Here is a 23,534-nt window from a genome sequence, read left to right as displayed (position 1 = left end):
GGCTAGCATGGACCTAGGAGAAAGACCAAGTCCCTCACGTTGAGAATGAGATGAAGTGACCCACTAAAGCTCACCTGGTCCAGGCCTCTGCTTGTTTCACATTATTTTGAACTCTGGATATGTGGCAAGTGGTGATAAGGACAACAATCCAACTAGGTAATGAGTAAGAGAGAATGACAGCCTGGAATTAGAGTGTAATCTGTTTTTACCACATGCTTATGCTAACAGTCAGTGATGATTATGACAGTGGTCATGACTCCAGCAATTCACAGGTCCCTATACCTGAAGAGATTTAGAAACCTCATCCAATGCACTTCTTGCCTACTGATAACTAATGCCCGATTCATTCCAGAGATGAACAAATTTAAAGGAACGTGCTATTTAAAAGAAAAAAAATGAATTTTAAAAACCTTTTCTAGCTTTTACTTCTTTCTGAGGAGTTCCCTCCTGTTATATGCTTATTTTTTTACCTTCATTTTAAAAATAAATAACTGTAGAACAGCATATAGTTCTCTGAACCACACAACAAAAGAAAGTAAGAGGCAGCAAAAAGAAGCTTGCTCTATGGTCATGGGCAGTAAGAGACTGATGATAAAGGAGAAGTTGGATTTGAAGATATAAAAGCTGGAAACAGCTGGTTCAGGCTGCATCAGAACACACACATTACACCCATGGCAATTGCTGTCTTTTCAAACTCCAGGAAGCCTGGCGTGGGTGAAGCTGAGTCACCTGGAGGCTGTGCCAAAGCCCGGTTGTGCTGTAAGTTTTGTGTGCAGCAGGCTCTATCCTTCTCTCAGAAGTGAGTTGGGTGAGCCGTTGGTATCCAACCCTCCCTACATTCACCTCCTTTGAGAGGAAAAAAATAAGACCCAGAAGGTAGTAGTATCATTTATTGAGTAGCTACACTGTGTCCAGAACTGAGCTTTACATGTTTTATATCACTTATTTATCTCAACAATCTTGAAAGGATGGTATTATTTTCCCCAACTTATAGGTGAAGACTCTGAGGTTCAGGAAGTTAAAGTGATATCGCCAGGGTTCCTGACTGGTAAGTGATGGAGGCTGAATTTGAGCCAGATCTATATGCTCCATCATCACTCTCCTGGGGAAAAGAGCCTAGATGTGTTCTATCTGCACTCCTGCTTAGATTCTGCACGACTTCTCCTGTCCATCCCCTTGGCCCCTCTCCTCTAGTCCATGAGATTACAGCTTTGCACACTGACAGGAGGGTCCTTCTTAGCCTACACATACAACCAGGCATCAAAGGATGGAAGGGTTCATCTCACACACTCACAGACCATGTAGACTCTTCAATCTACACCTCCAGCTCGAACTCAGAACATTGACAGGGACCTGCTCTTCAATCTTTCACCTCCCCGTTCTCCATGAAACAAATGTCAACATTCACACACCAGCCCATCCCCAGCTTACAGGGTGGCCCCTGCCAGATCACGCTTCCCACTGTGGAGGAAGGCACGTACAAGTGAGTGGGCTCATCTGTTGACCTCTGTGTGAGATGGCACGTGGTCCTACCCCACAGAGTCAGAGTGCAGAATTCCAAGGGTAGCACAGGTGTGGCAATTCAGAAGAGCAGCTGTCAACACATCTGAGGGCACAGACCCCCCTACCATGCCAGGCTGGGAGAGGCCACTCCTGTATTTGGCAGGTGGCTTGTGCCCAGTGGCATCAAGGCTATGGCAGGGTATAGCAGAGATCTAAGGCCAAGGGGAAGTAGAGCTGTTGCTTTGATTTTGAAAATCAAATGAATGGCCTTTACAAACCTCCACCCACAATTCTTTGAAAAGGGATAAGAGTAACTCTGACCCTACTCTTACCTCCCTCCCCATCAATTCAAGCTGAATGAAGAGCAATCCTATGTGGATACATAGATAAAATCACCTCGCCTCGGTCTAGCACCACTTTCAGGGAGGCGGATGTCCTCACTGATGCAGAATCCACTGGGCCCTCTTGCATTTCTTCAAAATGGGAATGACCAAGTTTGGATTTATTATTCTATTCTTAAATCCCAAAGACCATCCTTAGAGCAAAATATGCTCTTTGAAGGATGAGGATGTGGAGAAGCATGGTATCTTTAAATAACAAGGGAAGGGAGTCTCGGATTAAGCAAACTGGAGAAATGGGCGTGTCAGTAGAACGAGGATGCCGAGTGGCAGGCGCAGGCTGTCTTTGACTTTGACGTGTGTGGGAGAGAAATGACCTTTCTCAGGGCGTGGGAATGTAATAGGCCGTACTCCTGATGACCTTGACCATCCTAATCACCCTTGTGTGATGCCGGGGCCCCAGGTTCCACCCAAGTTTTACTTTATAGCTATTCTCAAGTTTCCCTATTAATCAAGGAAATTAATGAATAAGGAATAAGGTGATCATTCTTCAGGTTATGGGTTGAAATAGACACAGAAATCAACTCAGCTGAATACAGCATGCGGAATCAGTCCTCCAGAAGGCAGCGTTCTCTCTGTCTGGGGCTGTATAATAAGACATAACTTGGCCAGTTGTGGGAGTCCTCATCAGCCATGACAGACCAAGTCCTCACCCGTGGCCAGGAATGAGGCACAGACTTTGGATGTGGGTGTATGAGCAGATGTACATAGAAACCGCCACACCCACACCTCACATACCATGACAGGGTGGAGTATTTGTTGTCCTTACCTTAACCTTGCCACCATTTTCAGAAATTCTGGGCTTTGATGGTGCTGTGTCCATCAGGACACAGCCCAGAAATTCTCAGCAGCCTTAAAAGTCACCTTTCCAACAGCATTCCCTTTGTCTGCCCCTCACATCTGGGCATCCTGGACTCCAAGCAGTTCACAGCCATAAGTAAGATTTACTTCCTAAGGGGAAGCAGGAGTCATGTCTGGCCATGTCTCACCTCCAAGCTTGTATTTGCAAGCCCACACCACCCACCCATAATACCCTCTTTCGGCATTTGCTCAAGCTGCACAACTTGGTCAGGGAATTTGAGGAGAGAGGTGTTCTGGTTAATGATGAGTTACCATATAGCTATCTTCCAAAGACAAAATTAAAAGCCACAGCAATAACTATTAGTTTGAACAATATTTAATCTCTGATGCTTCAGAAGACACTTTGAGATCTTGAAGGGCCTTAGGGTTGAGTCTTTGATGGTGACTATGGCTCCTTAGGGTGCTGTGTGGATGTGCAAGAGCACTGGCTAAGAAGAGGTGGCAGCATGCAACGAGGGTAAGAACCTCAGCTCTTTCCCTAAATGGCAGGCTGACCCGGGGTTAGTCACTTCCCTTCCCCAGCAGCACTGGGTCAGAGCTTCTCTGAGGCCCCTCTTACCTCTGATATTCTATTAAGACTGGCAGAGGATGTATTGTGTGGGTTTTCTGTCGCTGGAACTGAGAAAAATTTAAAACTACCTGCATCAGCACAGAGAAGATCTGAAATGGTTCTTGGGTGTTTATAAAGCCTGTGGGCTGGGCTCCCATCTTGATGTCAGCCCAGCCCTGGGGTCAGTGCAGACTGAGATAGGGAGCAAGAAAGCAGGAAGAACGGGAGTAGCAGAGTCAGGGACCACAGCACAGTTGGTGATTGAATTTATCAAGCCTGTGGAGAAGGACTCTCCCTGGTGGAGGTAGTGGCATAAATATGTGGTCACTTATCCTGCCTTCTCAGACCAACAAGAGCTGTTCTGCTATCAATCAACCGAGAGGTTGGGTTACAGGGATGTATCCTGTCTTTGGGACTGGTGATACTGAGAGGGCAGTGGGTGAAGAGATAACGAAATCAGCTCCTCTTAGCCCAGGCCTTGTCCAGAAGGCTGGAACTGAGAGAGGGATCTGGCAAGGTATGAGCCAGTCTCTATCCACTGTAGGGATTCCAGGAGGCCCATATTTCATGTGACCCTGCACTTGCTGGTTGTAACTTTTTTTCAAGTCATTGACAAGTCCATTGTCTCATTTGACTTTTCTTCTCAGGCATGGCCAGCCCCTTCACTCAGCTCTGGCTAGGTTGGACTCTACCCAATGTAAGAAAACCTATAACAAGAGCAAAATTCTGAACAGTGACTCATTGTGTTATATAAATAGCTTCAGTGATGTATCCAGCCCCCCCCCCACACACACACACCAAACACACACACACACACCCCCTCTTGTGGAGATCACCTTCGGAATGATCCATGTGGGCACTCAATGGCACAACACTGTGAATATAAATGTATACTTGGACTCAAATCTCTCCCTCCCATTCATCTTGAGCCCTGAGTTGCGTGGTGGCAAAGGCTCCCAAGTGGAGCACATGTCTCTTCTTGTTCAGCCAGGACAGGGTCCATACTGGTGGCAGAGTCTACTCCTTCAACAGTCCCAGCTTCTTCAGGGCCTCCCTTCTGTGTTCATTGGGGACACCCTTTGGGGAGATCTTGACACTGACACAGGGGGGCCGAGGAAGCATGTCACGGCTCTGTCCGTGGTAGGACAGGCGCTTGGAGCTCTGCTCCTGCTCCAGGTCAGCCAGCTTGCCTACCTGGATACCTGCAAAATCTTTCCCCGTGCCCAAGGAGGCAGGGCGGGGCCGAGAATTACGCAAGACGCTGGGCGAGATCTTGTCCAAGAAGGAGCCCTTTCCCAGAGAAGTGCTGGTTTTGGGGCCGGCGTCTTTCTCAGTTGAAAGGTAGCTGCTCAGTCCCACGCCTGAGCGCTCCAGAGTGTTGGACTTGAAGTTCATCTGTCTCAGGCCAGGGGTGTTGCTCTCCTGGAGAGTCAGCCCTGACTCTGGCTTTGGCGGAGTCCGGGGACTGTTTGCCCTCGGGGCCTTAGGGATAGGAATTGGCATAGATTTGCTAGCTGCAACACTGCCTGGAGCTGGAGACTTCATTGGCAAAGGTCCCTGAGCTGGACCTGGAGCTGGAGCCGGAGCTTGAGCCAGAGCCTTCCCAGCAGCAGGAATGGCTGTTGAGGCCTGGGCTGGAGCTGCAGGCTGAGCCAGACCTGGAGCTGGGGACGGACGCTGGGCACGTGTCTCCTTGGGTCTGATGGAGCTGGTGGGCTTACTTAAGTGGAGTCCAGGCTCATCTTGATCCTGGGGCAGCCCCAGCTTCTCTAGAGCTTCTTTACGTGCTTTTCTCTGCTCTTGCAGTGAACAGGAGATCAGGCCAGAATCTCCAGGGGCAGCCTCAGTGTGGCGGGACAGCCAGTGCTGGGGATCACCGTGGAAACTGCTTCGGCTGCTCTTCAGAACAATATTAGGTGGCAGCTTCCGGGGCTTAGGGGTTGTGAGGGGAGCTAGTCGGCTGTTTGGGTCCTCCCCTGATGGGAGGGGAGCATCTTCAGCTCTTGCATTCTGAGGCAACCCTGCAGGAGGAGGCTGGGGTTGTTGTGTGTACCCGGTTGAGCCTGTTTCCTTGGCTTTTTGGGACATGGCTTCTGAAGCAGTCTGCTCTCTTTCCTGGGAGCTGGATGGTGTGTGGAGTTGGAGTGTGTGGCCCTGCTGTCCTGGCCCCTTGGGCAGGCTGGCTTCCCTACACTTCTCTGGCTGGGTGTCCCGGAAAGCTTCTGGCGGAGGGATGAGCACCACGTCCAAGTCAAGGGCAGCCTCCTGGGGGCTGGCAGGTGCCTGCCTGGGTTGGCTGCTCTGGCTGACCTGTTCTTTCTCAGGCTCTGGCGCAAGCGTCCCCGGTTCTCCAGGGGTGTGACTGTTAGCCTGGGTGGTGCTTCTCCTGAAGTTCTGGCTTCTGGCAATGTGGATATTCCTAGGGAGGCTGTAGGAGCCAGACCTGAGGCCTAGGCCCTGGGGCTCAGGAGGATGGGATGAGCTGGACTCAGTTACTGTCCTTGGCGCTCGTCCTTGCTGAGTGATGGTCTCCTCTGGACCTCCTGTGAGGGTCAGAAAGAACATAAGAGAGTGGACAGAGGTGAGGGCCCTGCTGCAGAGGGGAAAGCAATGACTTCCTGAACTCTGATCCCAAACTAGCAATGAATGGGTTTTATTTTGTCTTGTTTTCTTTGCTTTTACAAGAGCAGCACTTTTGTCTGGATATCATTTAGACTAATAGATCAGTAATAGCAGATCCAGGGCCAGGCGCAGTGTCTCATGCCTGTAATCCCAGCACTTTGGGAGGCCAAAGCAAGTGGATCATTTGAGCCCAAGAGTTCGAGACCAACCAGGGCAACATAAGAGACCCCCTTTCTACAAATAATAATAGCAGATCTTTTTTTGACTGAGAATTAATTTTTCATGATGGGTGGCAAGAGAGTGACCCCTGATTGCTCTAAGTTGTTGACTCGACCTCTCCCCAGTTTTCTACAGAGGCACCAGTGTTGGGGATAAATTTGGGACAGTTCCTTCTAGCTATCTTGGGCCTCCCAGACAACTGAGCCCAATGCAAGCCTATGAATAAGTGATTTGCTCTTGATTCAACCAGGCTTCTGCCTTCTACTTGCACTTTCTATGAGTGTGTGGATGATTCTGTAATAGCCATAGTGTCCCCACAACAGAAAGTGACTTCTTTCCTTCCAGTGAGCTAGGCAGGTGCATCAGGCCCCCTGGGCCAGTGAATCAGCCTCATGGAGCAGGAAAGCCCTATGTCCCCATTTATAGCTCTAGCTCCAGGGAAGGTCTAACTAATCGTTAATAAATATTTACTAAATGAAACAACACAAAACTGCAGCCCCAATACCAGCGGGACTGTCCTCAGGAGTAAAAGGCTCCTCACACCCTGGGACATGTGGCCCCACACTCATGGCCACACTTGTGTGTTGTTTTGTTCCCCTTCTGCTGAGCTTGAACACCACTGGCTCTCCACGCTCTCTAACGAGGGCCTCGAGGTGCTTCCCACTGCAGCTGGGGAACCCTTCCCTCTCCTTATCTCTTCTACCCTTGTCCTCTGTGTCACCCAGATTAGCTCCCTAGACTGACTCGGTCTCTCCAGAGCCAACCACCCAGCCCTCCCTGACTCCCTCCCCCGCCTCTGCGGTCATGTCTCTTTAGAATTTTTCCATAGGAGAATGGGAGCTGGTCAAACCCCTTTCCCTTCCAGGGCTCTGATACTTCATAGACAGACATAGGAAGCTGGCTTGCCAGCGGTCCCTCCTTCCCTCCAGGGACAAGGCTCTGTTCTAGCCAGGAGAGTGGTGAGGAGTGTGGCTACCCCTTCTTCTGTCTGTGACCCTTGGGGCAGAGGGCAGGCGAGGTAGGAAGTGGCCAGAGGGGCATATTGATTTTCTGGGTTTTGCTGGGGTTCTACCCCAGAGGGTCTGCCTTACCCCGGGAAGTGGGCTGGGTTATGGGCAGTGCTCGGAAACCTCTGGGAGTTGTGGCTGGCTCAGACTCGTCAGTGGACAGTCCACTGTCAGCCTCCGTGTCCAGTGAGCCAATGGTCTCCTCCAGGAAGAGCAGACACTCCTTCTCTTCAGCGGACAGGAAGTCGTAGCTGCTATCACTCTGTTGGGGTTGGGGTTGGGGTTGGGGGCGGGGGCGGGGGGAGGGCGAGAAGAAGAACAGGAGAGGGAGACAGAGCTGTGAGAAAGCGCTCCCTCCGCAGAAACTGGCGGGGCCTGAGAACCACCCTGCGGAGGGGAAGGAATGCTGAAGAGCTGGAAACCTTCCCCTCCTGCTACTCTGCAAAGCTGATGGAGTTGCCTCCCGAAACTGTAGGCACCAGGGAGTGCAGAGTCTGTCAGGAGGCTGGCCCACCAGCGCCCAGCTCTGGAGCTGGGCAGGCACATGGCAGGGGCCTTTCTTTTGCTCAGTCCTGGCTGGAATGCTTAGGGGCACAGATTAGAAGCAGTCCCAAGTTCCAATGTTTGACAGCCTTTGTCAAACATCTCACTTTGGGCACCTCTGATTTAGCTCCAAATAAGAAGGGCAACATAACAATTTGACCTGAAACTTCAGTGGTATTCCTTTTAACTTTTAAAAGTACTTCTGCATACTTGATTGAGTATGTCAAGGACAGTATGAGGAAAAGCAGAAAATGCAGCCAGCTATGAGCTGCCAGGCCAGTAGGAACTGTGGCATGACTGGCCACAGATAAATGTACTAAACGATTTGTACTTGACTTTGAAATGCATTCCATACGGGATTTTTTCCCCTTGTACATTTACTTTCTTGATGACATTTGGCTCTGGCTAATCTTCAAGTAAGTGTGCATTTCTAAAGCAAATATTAACTTAAAGGGGGAGGTTGGTGGAGAAACTGGATGGTATGGGAGGAGAGAAAAGCAGCTTAGTATTAAATATTAAGTAGATCTTAAAGTAGATCATATTCATTATGAGAGAGTACATAGAGGTTTTTGGAAGAAAATGATGATGGTCATCTCAGACAGTTACTATGTTGTATGGGGCTAGAAGTTTGCTGGAATAGTTGCTCTTCCACAGAGGAGGTTGAAGGGAAAACAAAAGGCAAATTGGAATATGAGAAATTTGGGCCGAGTCTCTTCTTGGCATCTCCACCCCTTTTCCTAATATTTGGGACACTTCAGAGTTGTATATTCTTCAGGCCCACTCAGATGGCCAGGAAAGATTTTGAGACAGCTCTAAAAATATCCTGGAGGGAGGGGAGAGGGTTGCAGAATAACCCTTCCAGTTGCCTCTGGAACTTCCTTTGGCATGCGGGCCTACATGTGAAAGGAAGCCCCAAATATAGCCCCTGGAAGCTCTGAAGCTGACTCCAAGAGTTTCTTGAAGAAAAATATCTTTATTGTCCTCTTCCTTCTAAAATAGCCTTGCCAAGGATAAGCTGACTCTGAGTTTCTCCTTCATGAATGATTCACTTTGAAAACCTTTAATCCCTGTCACATTCTGTGTCCAATGGTATGTGACTATTCACATTGGCCTCAGCCTAAAAGACATAGAAAGACATCTCCACAGCCCCATTATCTAGGGTCAAAATAAAATTTGTATGATTGTCTGCACTTTGGATTTGTGTGTGTGTGTGTGTTTCTTTCTCTACTCCATTTTTACATATCAAAATCCATTGGTTGTCTTAAACATCTTGACATTCACTAGACACCCTTAAAATCCTTAAATTTTCAAATACCTCTATAGGATACAATGCAAAAAAGCATAAATTCTCCAGGATTCTTACGTATGTGACAAGCATGAACAACAAATGTTTGTTTGCGTCTGGATGCAGCACAGATTTACTCTTTCACACCAGCCTTACAACAACTGAGATTTAAATTGATGCCCAGAAAAATTACAGTTTATTAAATGCCACTCACAAGTAGCTAAACACAGTGACTTTGGAAGACTCTCAGTCTCTGCTCCTAGAAAGGCTGATTCTTTTCTATATAGAGGCATATGCTAGGTGCTTTACCTGTATCTCATTTACTCCCCACAAATTGAATTGGGTATGAACACTAACTATCCCATTTGAAAACTGAGGAGGCTAAAGCTTAGAGAAATATAAGTAATTTGCCCAAGGTCATACAGCTTATAAGTAGAGAACTCAGATCTGTTTGGTTCCAGAACCTAGGCTCCTAATTACCTATTTTCTTTGATCTTTGTAAGAGACTAAAGTAATGCTGCTCATTGCAGAGAACTTCAATAATCCACATGCTACAAGAATCTATGTTCTGGTTTCCACCATGACCTCAGATTACAGGCCTACTCTCTCTGCTCAACCCAACCCCCAACCTAATGAAAATCGGTGGAAAAAGTCTCATTTGCCCAATTGCTCTCTAAGGTCGTCCCATCCTATTCTCTATAGAGCCAGGGCTGACTCAGGCAGAAAGCACCCACTGGTGTTGTGATTCACTCCCCAGCAATGAAAGAGAAGGAGCAGTGAGCCAGGATGGGTGGCAGGAAAGGACAGGGCAGGGCAGGGCAGGGCAGGTGTGCAGAGAGCCGACCAGGTTGCGAGAGGGAGAGTATTACGTACAGATCCAGAGCGGGTGGAGGTGCTGCTCATCATGCTGTCACAGCTGCCGACACGGGTCACGGGTTCTGAGCCAGGCCCCGCTGACCACAGCTCCCTCTCGGGCATCGCCCGAAACAAGGTGCAGGGATGGCAAAGGGGGCTTCCAGAGGGGAAGCGAGGGGAAGTGAACAATGTCCCAAGCTGGGCCTGAAAAGAGAAGAATCAAAGCCATACGTGAGCCGAGGCTTCGGCAAGGCTCTGCCCAGGCCCTGGGCGGCATGGCGGGAAGGACACCAAGCAAGCAGAGAGCTGGAAGGGGGGTGTGAACAGCCACTGCCCGAAACCCCCGGCCTGTATGGAAAGACCCTGGAGCTGGCTCAAATACATGCAGAAGGACAGACTTAGGTGGTGGAGAGGCAGTCTAGTCAGAAAGAAGCTTCTACTACTTCTCTTACATTTTTCTCTGAACCAAGGAGCTTAACCTACATTTTCATTAAGCAATAAATGTTACCAATAGCTTGGATTCTGGAGTTAGTTGGGTCTGGGCTCAAATCCCAGTTTAGCCATTTACAGTTATGTGACTTGGGGCAAATTACTCTGTTATTCCTCATTAAATAATGTTAGTATAAGGATTAAATGAGAGAACAGTTAGCACAGTTCAGTTGGTAGTAAATACCCTAAGATCTCATGAGTCAATAATTAACTATTATTGTTCTTGTAACAAGAAAAAGACAAGATCTATCTAGGATCGAACTAAATTGAAACAAGAGAAACAGGAGCTCAGAAAAGAAGGGTTCTGGTTTAATGGGAGACTGTAGACTTGAGAGAAGAAACAGGTCCCTTAATAATACCTACCTCATGGGGTTATTGTGAGAACATGTAAAACACTTTGCACAGCGCAAATTGTCACCTGCTATCATAGTCAATATCATCAACATCATCACAACCACCACTACGATATCCATCTTTAACTCCCTAGCCTGGAGGCATAAACAGGGTACCTGCAGTGGTTGACACAAACCTATTTTCTTTCTAGTGAATTTCTTTCTAGTGCCTCTGGTTTTGCACATATTCCCAATGAGATTCCCTAGCCTATGTCAAATGAACAAGAGAAATGTCCCATGTAGCTTCCTCCCAACTCCAATTCCTTAGGGAAAAAAAGTTTCAATGTCATTGTAACAATAGTAGTAGCAAAGGAAGGCAGTGCCATCTTCTCTCTGAAAGTCCCAAAGATTTTGATGTAGCTGTTTGTGGGAAATAATCCACTGGAGACGGCAGGCCAGAAGTGAGTCTGCTATGTTAAAATGAAATTCTAAAAGAATTAAGATGAAAAGACAGTTCCAAGATAAAACAGAGAGTTGGAGGAGAGCCAGAATTAGAATAAAGTTTGTCTGATTCTAAATCCGTATTTTCCCTATAATGCCATCCTATATTTTCTTTCATCTTTCCAACCCTCCCAACACTAGGTAAAATGTCCTAGAAGAAAATGTGATCTATTTGAGATCTGAAGGCTTGGGCTTTGGATGCCAGGGCAGATGTCCTCTTGGTCTCTGGTAATAATTGCTTCCAGTGCCAAAGTCAAGTTTGGGCTGGATTGGGTGAGTCAGCCTTCCACCCCTATAGAGCTGGCAAGTATGGAGCCCCAAGGAGCTCCTCTTCTACTTGGGAGGAATCTCTTAAAAGGGGCAGGTAGGGAGGGGCAGAACACTGGGGGGAAAACAGGAGAGATCCCTAGCGAGCCAGACATCTGGTTCCTAGGGGTCCAGATCCTCCTAGGAGATAAGGAGGGGACTGGAGGGGCAGAGACACTGAAGAAGCCCAATGATAAATAAACGTGGGGTGACGAAGCTCTTAGGGTTTCTTCATGAGGTTAGCTCCCCGATACCCAGAAGCTCAAAGAAACAGGAACGTGAGAAATTATGTGGATGAAGTTCAGTCATCTCAGCTACTGACTCCATGAACAATGCCCAAGTTCAGGGAGGACTAACCCATTCCTAACATCGTGTAGGGTTGAGGCCACTATAGCAAAGGAGATCCATCTCTGTTAAGTCTAGACAAACAGAAAACACTCAAAAAATGCCGAATGAATGAACTTGCCATCTGTTCTAGGGTCTATTGGGTTGAGCTTTTGGAAGGCTTCTTCTTGGTTTCTAACCTATTACTGTGAGCTTTTTCTTACATATTTAATTTCCTGGATAATATATGGCTCAGTGAAATTTGGGCAATGTTTTCAGTTAAACTAACATTTATGAGCACCTAATAATAGGTGCTGGTGGTACAAAACTGTATAAGACAAAGGCATTGTTGTCAAAAAGTCAGTGTAGATCTAAGGGTCTAGTTTCGGGCTCCAATTTTCTTCTCTGTAAAATCAGGGCAGTAAATATTTAAAGTGACTCACTGTAATTAACATCATATTCTCTATGAATGGGTGAGCAGATGCTGCCTCTTACTTTCAGAGGAAATTACTACCCTTGTGCTTCTTAGTATGCTTTAGACTTTACAGAGGTTTTCTAGTCTCTCTTTCCTACCAGGGAAGCTTATCACACTTTTGTTTCAGAACCTAGGGTATCTTCAAGTAGCTGGAAGAGATAAAAGTGGTAGGAAAAGCACTGCTTCGCAAGAACACAGCATGCCACAGCTTGCAAAGTGCTCTCAGATATGCTAATTGGATCTTCAGCATAAACTGGAAACATAGGCAGGATGTGACGTTTTCTTCATTTTACAGGTGAGAAAGTTATGGCTCTTACCACTAGCCCTTCCTAAGGGAAACGGGGAATGACCTATACATGCATATACAGGGCAGCCCTCCAGAGGGCACTTCAGGGACTATCTGGATGCAAGAGGGGCATGCCCCCGAGAATGGTTACTAGCCACCCCTGACTAAAGTACTAAAAGCCTTAAAACCCGCTTCTCCTACTACTTCATACCTTAAACCCTGCAAATTATCTGCTCCAGCTTTATACTTCCAGACCTATGTATTGCCCCAACAGCAGATATTTCCACAGTAAAGAAATGACACCAGCTGCCAAGGAAGATCATGTCTGTAGGGATTACATAATCCCTGCAGAGAGGAATCCGAACCTGAAACCAAAGCTGAGTGAGGTGCTGTCACCTCATCTCCATACCTAGCTTTCTGACCTAAAGAATCTGAATGGTGAAAGCTGCATTTCCTTTCACGGACTTCACAACCTTGAACCCTGGGGGCTGTTTCAGGGCAGCCATCAAAACCCTGATAAGAAGACTAAGAAACAAACAAAACACTCAAGGTGAGAGTTTGGTATCTTTTAACCCTTGACCTCTTTGGGAACTTAACGAGAGGAGGGAATGGGTTAAGAAATACGCAGCACCTATAGTCAGGGCCACCCATCCAAAGTCACATTAAATATTAACTACTCCACTGACTAAAATACTAAATACTGCCAAGCCTTGGAGGAGAGGAAATAAAGAACAGTTGGAGTTCTGGCATCTGGAGAGGGTGGGGCGGGGAGAGGGCTCCAGCTCCATTCCAGGTTGGTTTGTCTGTACCTTCTAATCAGACCTAGGTCCCTCTCATCCTGCTCCCACGAACCACCCACATGTCCTCCAAGAGCTCTGCCTCTCTGCCTACTAGTCAAAGAGGTTACCTATCTTTCAATCCAGGTGTCTCTGCTTCTTGTTGACTACCCAGAAATGTGCCTTGGGCTGGAAAATATCTTAAGAAAAATTGCAGAAAGACTAAAATTGCACAATGTGCATATCTGTCTCCATGAGCACACGGGCAAGTTTCTGTGTGTGTTTAGGCAACATTGTCTTCTTCCCTTTCACCAGTGGGCTTGAGGGAAGGAGCAGGTAGAAATACCCTCTGCATAGGAGAGCTTTGTTAGACACTGCCAGTGGTCTTTATTCCTAAGTTCACCATCTAGGGCAGCCCTCAGTCTGTGAGTGTGGGGTGTTGGCTCTGTGGTGTGACGTGAGCTCAAGCCTGAATCTCCAGTTGCCAGGACAGGAAAACACATATATTCACTCAGGGCTGTGTGTGCCAGGTCCTTGAGCCTGGCACTGAGGTCTTCCCACTTCCCTCTTCTCTGCAGCAGGAGGGAAAGAGTCAAAGTGAGGGACCAAAGGGTTAAACCCCCCAAGATGGATATTGGAGAGGTGACTTGCTACTCTGACTCGACTCCTACATCTGCCTTCCTTCTGCAGGTAAATCTGCCACACGAACTGCCAACTGGGCCACCTGCAGGAAAACAAAACAAAGCCACAACCCTGGTCTGCTTCTCTGTCTGTGGACTCTGCCACACTACCTTGGCCTGAGCCCCACTTGGAACTCTAACTAGACCTGACATGCAGACGCGAAATATTCATGTGGGTGAGGCTCGGCACAGCCAGGTAGCTTTCTGTTTGCCAGTCTCTGCATCTATTAACAGGCAGAGTCAGAAAGTTAATTGAGTAGAACCCAAATAAACTTGACTTTGCAGCTAGATTATCCATGGGTTTTCCAAAGATGAGCTGGTAGCTGGAGTTGAAGTTTTCCCCACATGCCCAAACCTCATATCCCTTTACAAACAACCTAGTACAGCTCATGCCTAACACACCTGTCCACAGAGAGCTCCATTATCACAAGAGCATGATCGAACACACACACACACTGCACCCATTATTTAAATAAAGATCGACACCGAGTTGGTAAAGCCAAGGGAGAATTTCCTGTTACAGTTGCAATGGAAAACCAAGATACTCTCCCCCATTTTGATTCCCTCTATTTCAACTGTTCTTTTCTAAAATCACAACTCAATTTCAATTCTTCAGAGATGGAAATTTTCAAAACAAATCTATTTTCCTTTTCTTGTTGTTTGCACAATATGCCTATCCAACCTAAAGAGGTAAATGAAAAAGAAGGTGCCTCCCAGCCCCTGTCTCCACAAAAATACTACAATCTCAAATCGCTACCAACCTGATCTGATCCCAGAATGGACTCAGAGAATTGAGGAACAGAGAAGAAACCTCCCTAGCTGCGGTATAGAGGGACACCTCTCCTCCCCTGTAGCTCTGATTTCCCATGAAACCCCTTCCTCTTGCTGCAGGATAAGCAATAGTTGGTTAGTGATTAACTCACCTCCACTGGGTTGGGGGCTGAAGAGAGAAAAGAAACACCCTTTTATTTCAAAGGGCAGAGACGGAGACAGAGGCTGCTTCCCCTGCCTCCTACTGTTTTCTTCTCCTTTTGAGCTCCTCCTGACCTACCTAGACAGGTAAATGCTTCATCTGTGCTGCCTGGCCCCCACCCTGCCACTGACTCAGCCAATCCTAGCCTCCCCTCCCTACCTGTCATTCCAGCTGTTTCCTCAGGGAGGGAATGGGAGGGGAATGAGCAGGGTGGTGCTGCTCCCTCTTAGCCAATCATCTCCTGCCCTCCCCTTCCCTGTTTAGAGCTAATAAAGAGCTCTTTAAAAAGGAGGGCTGGAAGGAGGAGGAGCTGGTTTGGGCTGAGACTGGAAGGACAGGTGGCAGGGAGGGAGTAGGCAGAGATAGTATATATATTTAATGTTGATATAAAGGAACGCAGACAGTCCTCTGGGCAGTGTGCTTTTCCATAGGTCTATGTGAAACAGGTTTTTCATCTAGAACTACCTTCTGCCACTTGGAGCTTAGTTTTCCCCTGAATTCTCTAAGCTAAACTCATTTGTGGTCAGTTTTGCTGCTAGCTTTTCTAGCTGTTGAAAGTCACTTTCTTCCCCAAGCCTACTCCTAGCTCATAAGCCTAGCAATTCCATTCAAGTCCATTGAGGAGGGTGTCCCCAGGCTAGGGATGCTGTAGTTGGGCCAGTCTCGCCCCAGTGCTTGCCAACAATCTCCTTGGCCTAATTTATTTCTGGGGGAAATAAAACCATTCATCCCCTAAGAGGTCCGTGTCCTGATGAAAGAGTGACCGGACAGCTTGAAAGGAGAGAGCATGCACTCTGTCATTTGGTCCTCTGCTCTCTTTTAGCTGTTCATGGAAGGTGGCAATACATATTATGAAATAAAAACAAAACAAACTACCAACCAGTTTAGCAACTCTTGTCTCCTTTCATAGACTGATATTTGGCACTTGTAGGGAGAAGAGAGTAGGTAGAAGAATCTACTATTTTTGGGAAGAAATTTCCCTCTAAGTACAGAGACCTCTCTTAACAGATATGATTTTTGCCTGGAAGCTGGTTTTTCCTAGAGGTAGGTCATCCTTGATACCTATCAGGATTTGAGGTATTCCACTTACTAGCATTAAAAGGTCAGGGAGAAAATTTAAAATCAATGTACACGTAATTGCCAAAACGTATTAAACTCTTGCTATTTGCTAGGTATTGCGCTGAGCATTTTCATGTATCTTTTAATTTAGTCTTTAACTTAAAAAAGCAGGCATTTGTTAATATCTAAATTTTACAGGGAGGTTAAAAAACTTTTTCAAGGCCATGTAGCTAGGAAGAGGCAGGGCAGGGATTTTAATCCAGGCAGTATAACATCAAGGTTGCTATGAATCAGCATAATACCAGTCTGCCTCTATTTTGGAAGGAATCTCAAGTGGGAATCATGAAATACACAGAAAATTTGCAAGTGTAATTCTAGCAATTAGATTCGTCCTTTTCTGTTTCATTTCCTACTTAAAGCTATTAATATGTTTTATAACAAGACGACACATGGCTTTCATCTTAGCTCTTTCTGTGATCATGGTTGGGTAGGAAATAAAAAGCACGGTGATCCTGGGGCCAAGGTAAAGATGAGGTGGAGCAGGACTAATGGATAGGAAGGAGGTTGGAGGAAGCCTGGGATGACCCAGTACCCTATCAGCAGCCGATGGATATCACAGCTGAATGAGCACTTCGGGCTATGACTTCTCTCCCTGGTGTGTCATTCAAACATGTATGATGTCATAATACTAACAAAACAGGAAGGGCATCTCCAAATCAGCAGTTCGGTGCAACCAGAGTCACACCCATGTATGAAGTCAATGAAGTTGATCCAGCTCCATAGGTGTGTGATTTGAACATTTGCTAAAAAAATGAATTGACTTATGAGAATTAACTTCCAAGAGGATAGTAGGCAACAGTCTTATTTGTGAACAGACACAGTTTTTCAGTTATAATAAAATTAGGATAACTAGGAGGAACCCCTATCTTTTACCAGGTAGAAGCAGGGACATAGACAAAAATCATCTTTCCCTTCCTCCCTTTCCTCTCAAAAATGTTTTCTTTTTGTAAATTATGAAATATTTCAGATACACTGACATAACAAACGCAACCGTACCTAACATCCAGTTCAGGAAATAAAACATAAACATCACAGTCGAAGTTACTTACAAGCCTTGAGCCTCCCCTCCCCGCAAACACACATATGTCCTAACTGAAATAAATCACTATTTCAAATTTTCTGTTTCCCATTCTCCATGTACTTAAATGTTTTCCCCGGGATTCATATTGTTTTTGCTTTGTTTTATTTTTGCTTAGAAACATATCAAGTCTCTAACATTCCAAGAGAATTGGAAAGGAGGCCTGGACTACAGAAAAGGGAGGATTTCCAAAGTCAGTCAAAATCCTGAAAGAATAAGGCTTCCTGGTTGATACAGGTCATCATTTGAGGAGGTATGTGTGTCATTGCTCTTAGTATGTAAATGCCTGTTTGATGACCAGACTCTGTGGAAACTAATTACAGCCCAGCTCACCTGACTCATCTGTTCCCTCCTTCTCCATTCTTGCAGGCTGTTGTGGTCAAGTCATCTCTTTGACTGTCAGAGCCTAGTTTATGATTTCCTTTCTCAGTACAACCTCCCCACTTAGGCACCTCCCTTCCCCCTAAGTGCACATGCAAGGTGTGTTAGTCCATTTGCATTGCTATAAAGGAATACCTGAGACCTAGTGATTTATAAAGAAAAGAGGTTTGGCTGGCATGGTGGCTCATGCCTGTAATTCCAGCAGTTTGGATGGCCAAGGCAGGGGGATTGCTTGAGCTCAGGAGCTGGAGACCAGCCTGGGCAACATGGCAAAACCCTGTCTCTACCAAAAGTACAAAAATCAGCCAGGTATGGCAGTGTACACCTGTAGTCCCAGCTACTCGTGGGGCTGAGGCAAAAGGATGGCTTGAGACCGGGAGATCAAGGCTGCAGTGAGCCATGATTATGCCACTGCACTCCAGCCTTGGTGACAGAGCAAGACCCTGTCTTAAAAAAAAACCAAAAAAAGAGGCCGGGTGCGGTGGCTCAAGCCTGTAATCCCAGCACTTTGGGAGGCCGAGGCGGGCGGATCATGAGGTCAGGAGATCGAGACCATCCTGGCTAACACGGTGAAACCCTGTCTCTACTAAAAATATAAAAAATTAGCCAAGCGTGTTGGCGGGCGCCTGTAGTCCCAGCTACTCGGGAGGCTGAGGCAGGAGAATGGCGTGAACCCGGGAGGCGGAACTTGCAGTGAGCCGAGATGGCGCCACTGCACTCCAGCCTGGGCGACAGAGCAAGACTCCGTCTCAAAAAAAAAAAAAGAAAAGAGATTTGTTTTGCTCATGATTCTACAGGCTGTACAGGCATGGTGCCAGCATCTGCTAAGCTTCTGGTAAGAGTGTCAGGAAGCTTACAATCATAACAAAAGGCAAAGGGAGAGCAGGCAGTGTCACAGGGTGAGAGGGGGAGCAAGAGAGAGGAAGGAGGTGCTAACATGCGTACTCAGTATACAGTTATTAATATTTATTTTATTTGCTATAATGAGTCATTATTAACAATAGACAGGGCCATGGAACATACACTTACCACATAGTGTGTTAGTCCATTTGCATTGCTGTAAAGGAACACCTGAGACCTAGCAATTGATACAGAAAAGGGGTTTGGCTGGGCATGATCTCATGTGAGAACTTAGAACTTACTCATTACAAAAGGACAGCACCAAGACATTCATGAGGGATCTGTCCCCATGACCCAAATGCCTCCCACTAGGTCCACCTCCAACTTTGGAGGTCACATTTCAACATGAGATTTGTAGGGGACAGAGCATTCACACTATATCACATGGCAACAGCTCTAAGCATGGCAGACTGAATAGACTGTAACCACTTGTCTCCTACCTCCTGGTGTCTTGGTTCCCAGAAATGTCACCTTTAATGGTTGACTCCACATGTCAGCATTTCTTGCTCTTGCTTTTGATTTGGTGTTACTGGATTCCTTTGAGTCACTAACATCTTTATGTTGATCGCATAACAGGCAGATTGGTACCACTATAAATTCATGAGTAACAACCTCAAATGGGTACTCTATACTGCAGGCAATTACTACTTTTCTCTAGGAAGCTAGATTTCCCATTTTCTGAGACCACTCTTTTTCTCTCTCCATAAACTGTCTACCTCTGTTTCACTCCATTTTCATATAACAACTTTGTCACCAATTTTGAAAGCTTCAGTATGACAACAGTAGTCAAGAGGCAAGAATGCCACATTCCCATCCCCAAATTTACAAACCTAACTCCCTTTGCACCCATTTTCTTCTTTTTCCCTGTTGGTACAACAACAACAAAAAACATGTTTTTCCTATAAAATCCTGTCATTCATTATGTGTGCTCTGAATCTCATTTCACCAACTCTATCCCTATAACCTTTTCTCCTGCATCATCATTTTGACCTTTCTCCTAAAATAATTCCCATCAGCTTTTTAAAATCTGCTGTCAGTTACCACACATCCAACTGCTTGTTAACTAATTTGTTAAAAATTACTTGAAAGTTAGCAGCTCACTAACTTTTGAAATTTTGTTGCTATTATTTACCCCACTATCTCTTTGTCCTTGAGTGTAATTCCATTACTATCATTTTACTGAAGTTTTGGGAGAGTGGAGGTGAGTGATTATGTTCAACTTGTTATCTTTAACCAGACATCTCTATTTACTCTTCAACTCATTTCTATCTGGCTACTTTCTCCATGACTCCCCTAAAACAGCTCATGTTAAGGTCATCAATGAACTCCAGTTTGCCAAATCCTATAGACTGTTTGAATTCTTCTCTAACTTGCCTTTCTATAACATCCAACACAGCTGGCCACTTTCAGTTTTTTAAAAAAACTATTTTCTCTTGAATTCCATGACATAAAATTCTCTTTCTTCTCTAATCTCTCCTGAACCCTCAATTATCCTTGGTGGCTCTTTCTTCAACTAACTTTTAAATGCTGGTTCTTTTTCCCTTACCTGACTCCTAAAATGTTGGGAGTTACTTGCAGCTTGGTGCTGAGTCTTCCTCCCTATATACACTCTCTCTACTTTCTCTCTTCCATCCACATAGCTTTTATCTATAGGTCAACAAGTCCAAAATTTAGGTCTTTGTCTTTAGGTATATCTTTTGAACTTCAGACCTGTAGATGCCTACATGATCTCTGCTTTCATATGATTCACAAACATCTCAAACTTAACATGTCTTAACTCTTTTCTTCTCTATTCTCTCCAAATACTTCCCCCCTTCATCTTCCATGAATCAGTAAATGTCACTTTTTCCTACCAGTTGATTGAGTAAATATTATTCCACATCACCAAGTCTTGGAGATTCTATCTCCAAATTATATCTTACATCTATCCTCTTCTCTTGACTTCTTCCTGGCCCAAGGCATCATGCATTTATTAGTTGATTGTCCTTGAGGCAGTTTAAACTTTATAATTCTCAGTAATCATATCTATAAAATAGAGATGATAATAATAGCACATAACTTACAGAGCTATTGTGAAGATTACATGAGATAATACATGAAGAGTGCTGAGTATACCGTGAGCACTCAATAAATGCTAACTATGATAATGCTCACCGTCATCACTTCCATAGTTATTGTAGTAGCCTCCTCCTCACTGGTACTCCACTTCCACTCCGCCCTCTTCAATCTCTTCTCCACAGGGCAGTTAAAGTAAACTTTGAGGAACATCAATCTGATGCCTTCCTTAAAATGCTTGAAAATCTTCCCAATGATCTTAGGATAAGTTGACTTTATTCATTCACATGTTCATTCATTCAACTATATATCGAATGTCTACTATATATCCAGCCCCTTATTAGGTGTTAGGAATACAACAACAAAAGTCACAACTAGTTCCTGCCCTTGTGGAGTTTACAAACTAATTATGGGTACAAATATAAAATAAGCAAATAAAACCTGGTAAATACGAATTCGAGTAAATGCTTAATATAGCTTATAGATGCTGCAAATCTGGATCCTTGCCTGCTTCTAATACTTTATCTCATGTCCCCTTCCCCTGTTTATCATACTGGGACCAGACTGGTCTGAAAAATATTTCATTTCCTTCTGCAACATCATGTTTGCAAATGCTATACCCTCTATTTGAAATGATTTTATGTTTCAACTGATTAGTTCTTATTCATGCTTCAGATTTCAGCTTAAATGTCACCTTCTCAAGGTCTTTCCCAGATTCACCAATTTTAATTCGATTCTCCCACACAATTATTCTTTTCATAGCATCTGTATTTATTTTTCACATCAGACAGGTGATGTGCTGATGTCATAACAAAGTTTGAGAGAGTCATCACATCCCACACATAAGTGCAAAACCCCAATCATCACACTTATGAACTACAAAAGGATCTCATAGCACTTGCATTTTTATTTCTTTGTAGTGTTGTTTTTTCTTTCCCTCCAAATTATACCCACCACCTAGGGAAGTTCCTGGCATGACATCAGCATTCAGAAATGTTTATTAAATGAATTAATATTATTGCAATCTTGAGGTATTTGACACCATATTTTGCAATAAGTAAAAGCTCAATAAGGATTTGTTAAACCATTTAACAATTTTCAGAGATAAATTATTACCTTAGCTTTTCCTAGCCAAATTCAAGATCATTTTCTTGGTCTTCATTGTAAGAGTAAGAAAAACAAGGCTAGATCTTTGGATGTTAAAGGATGAACCTAGTGAGAGGGTAACTTTGGCAGTATGTCAACATAATGCAAAATCTGCTCCTTAGTTTTGTAGGTTTAAAAACTCAAATTGATCAATGTACTCCACAATATTAATGCTCTGGGAGAAGTAATTCAATCCAATAAAATTCATTAGAGAAAGAGTTATCAACCCCAATACAAAATAGTTAAGTCATAGTGGAAGTTTGGAATTCCAGTAACTGTAAAATTTTGTCCATAATTAGGAAGAGTAATTTTATGAAATGTCCTACGTAACAGACTCTAAAAATAGATTCTTATTCCATAAAAAAGGACGTTTCTATTTAATTCAATATAAATATCCAACAGAATGGAAATGAACTGTGTTAGAAAAATATTTATGGTTACTTGATAAAGTGCCTTTTCCTATTGGACAGTTCTAAATAAACTCTGACAAATTCTTATGAAACCCTTCTTTCCTCCATTTTTGACAGAAAAATTATTACATCATTTGTTTCATACCTGATATTTCCAAGATTACATCTTTAAAAAAAAAAAACAACCCACACTTTTATGGTAGTTATTTCTTGATTATATTAGGAAAGGTGCTGCTGAGGACTTCCACTTCCAGGAATGCTGGACTGGGTAATTCAGACAAACTCTCCTGCTGTTTGCAGTGTAGAGCCAAAAAGATAGTGAAGAATTTGGCAGGCACTAAGGACACAGGCCTGGATCAAGGTGAGGACAGAGGTCTGGTGTGTTGTGTCCAACATTTGAGGCCAGCCACTTTTCCTCTGGAGACATTTGTCTGTTCCAACATGGGTGGCTGAGATGCTGAGAGGCTGAGTGGTACTTCTGACAGCTTAAGAGAACAAGGAGAACAGGTATCGGAGTTCAGCGTCCACCAATTAATGTGCTCTAGTGAGCCACACTCACTGCAGGTTGGGACCTCAGAGAGCTGCACCACAGGAGTGAGCATGAACTCTTCCAGCATTGGCGTGGGGACTAGCTGTGCTGGACTTACATAAGTTATGGTGATGTCTATACACTCAATGAGATAGGTAAGGGTTACTGGGAATAATTTTGTCTACATTTTGTACTTAACTTCAGTATTGATTTCAAACCTGACTCCTGAGTCAGCAGCAACTCCAAACAACTCCAGATTAATAGCTTTTCAGCTTATTGCAATGATTCAACAGGGCCGTCTTTAGGGTTTTAGAACATGACCAAGTCATTATGACATCTGCTCCAATACCTCAAGATTCACTAATGAAGTCCTCCAAGTGAATACAGAGAAATGCCATAGGAATAAGATCAGAAAACTTCACTTCGTGTACGGAAGGAATTCTAGAAGGTCAGAAGGGCAGAGAAGTTAAAAGAGTGGCAGCTACTAAAGCAAAGAGAGACAAGGCTATTCATTCTTTGAGAGCTATTAATAGTTTCTTAGGAATTATTGAATTCATTTTATGAGGAACTCATACAAGTTTCAGTGGGGTTAGGGGAATATGTTTGTGCCTTGTTTTTGTCTGGTAAACATCCTCAAAATTTATAAACAAAATAGAGACAAATATAATCCAAGTCAAAACAAAATAGAAAATATATTTGAAATGCCTGCTTTTCTGTTCTTGAATGTCTCATTCAGGCTTAGAGATATAAGATAAGTACAGATACTTACCCATCCAGTAAGTATACACTTTGCCAAATAAGTGTCCTGCTTTGTAGCCTTTGCCACATAACTAAGAGCACAAGCCACTCTTTTTCTAAGCCCTAATGGGATGGTAAAGAGGACAGAAAAAACTACGTTTTTCTTTTTGTAGTTATAACTAGCATGTAAAAC

At 44.7% G+C, this 23,534-nt stretch overlaps 2 protein-coding genes and 1 non-coding gene across 3 annotated transcripts in view; 1 reads left to right on the top strand and 2 right to left on the bottom strand.

Annotated features, from left to right (window-relative positions):
* Positions 1 to 876: 876 nt before the first annotated feature.
* On the bottom strand, positions 877 to 15,113 carry CUNH1orf116 (chromosome unknown C1orf116 homolog). The gene is made up of 4 exons (XM_032136457.2): positions 14,936 to 15,113; positions 9,862 to 10,047; positions 7,245 to 7,422; positions 877 to 5,855 (listed from the first exon to the last, which is right to left on the bottom strand). The coding sequence occupies exons 2-4, from the start codon at positions 9,964 to 9,966 to the stop codon at positions 4,330 to 4,332; spliced, it is 1,809 nt and encodes a 602-aa protein (XP_031992348.1). The 5' UTR covers positions 9,967 to 10,047; positions 14,936 to 15,113; the 3' UTR covers positions 877 to 4,329.
* A 1,679-nt stretch (positions 15,114 to 16,792) lies between these two features.
* The window catches only part of PFKFB2 (6-phosphofructo-2-kinase/fructose-2,6-biphosphatase 2), a 44,920-nt gene continuing 38,178 nt past the window's right edge, over positions 16,793 to 23,534 (top strand). Inside the window, exons 1-2 of the mRNA XM_058430710.1 lie at positions 16,793 to 16,827; positions 17,301 to 17,435. The gene's annotated coding sequence lies outside the window, so the exon portion shown is untranslated. The remainder of the gene's footprint in view (positions 16,828 to 17,300; positions 17,436 to 23,534) is intronic.
* On the bottom strand, positions 21,300 to 21,406 carry LOC116458170 (small nucleolar RNA U13). The gene has a single exon (XR_004245235.1). It is a non-coding gene; the product is annotated as a small nucleolar RNA U13 (small nucleolar RNA).

The sequence above is a fragment of the Hylobates moloch genome, unplaced genomic scaffold, assembly GCF_009828535.3.
Source record: "Hylobates moloch isolate HMO894 unplaced genomic scaffold, HMol_V3 SCAFFOLD_18, whole genome shotgun sequence".
NCBI classification, from domain to species: domain Eukaryota; kingdom Metazoa; phylum Chordata; class Mammalia; order Primates; family Hylobatidae; genus Hylobates; species Hylobates moloch.
Note: the sequence above shows the minus strand (reverse complement) of the source record. Positions and strands in the feature narration are given on the sequence as shown.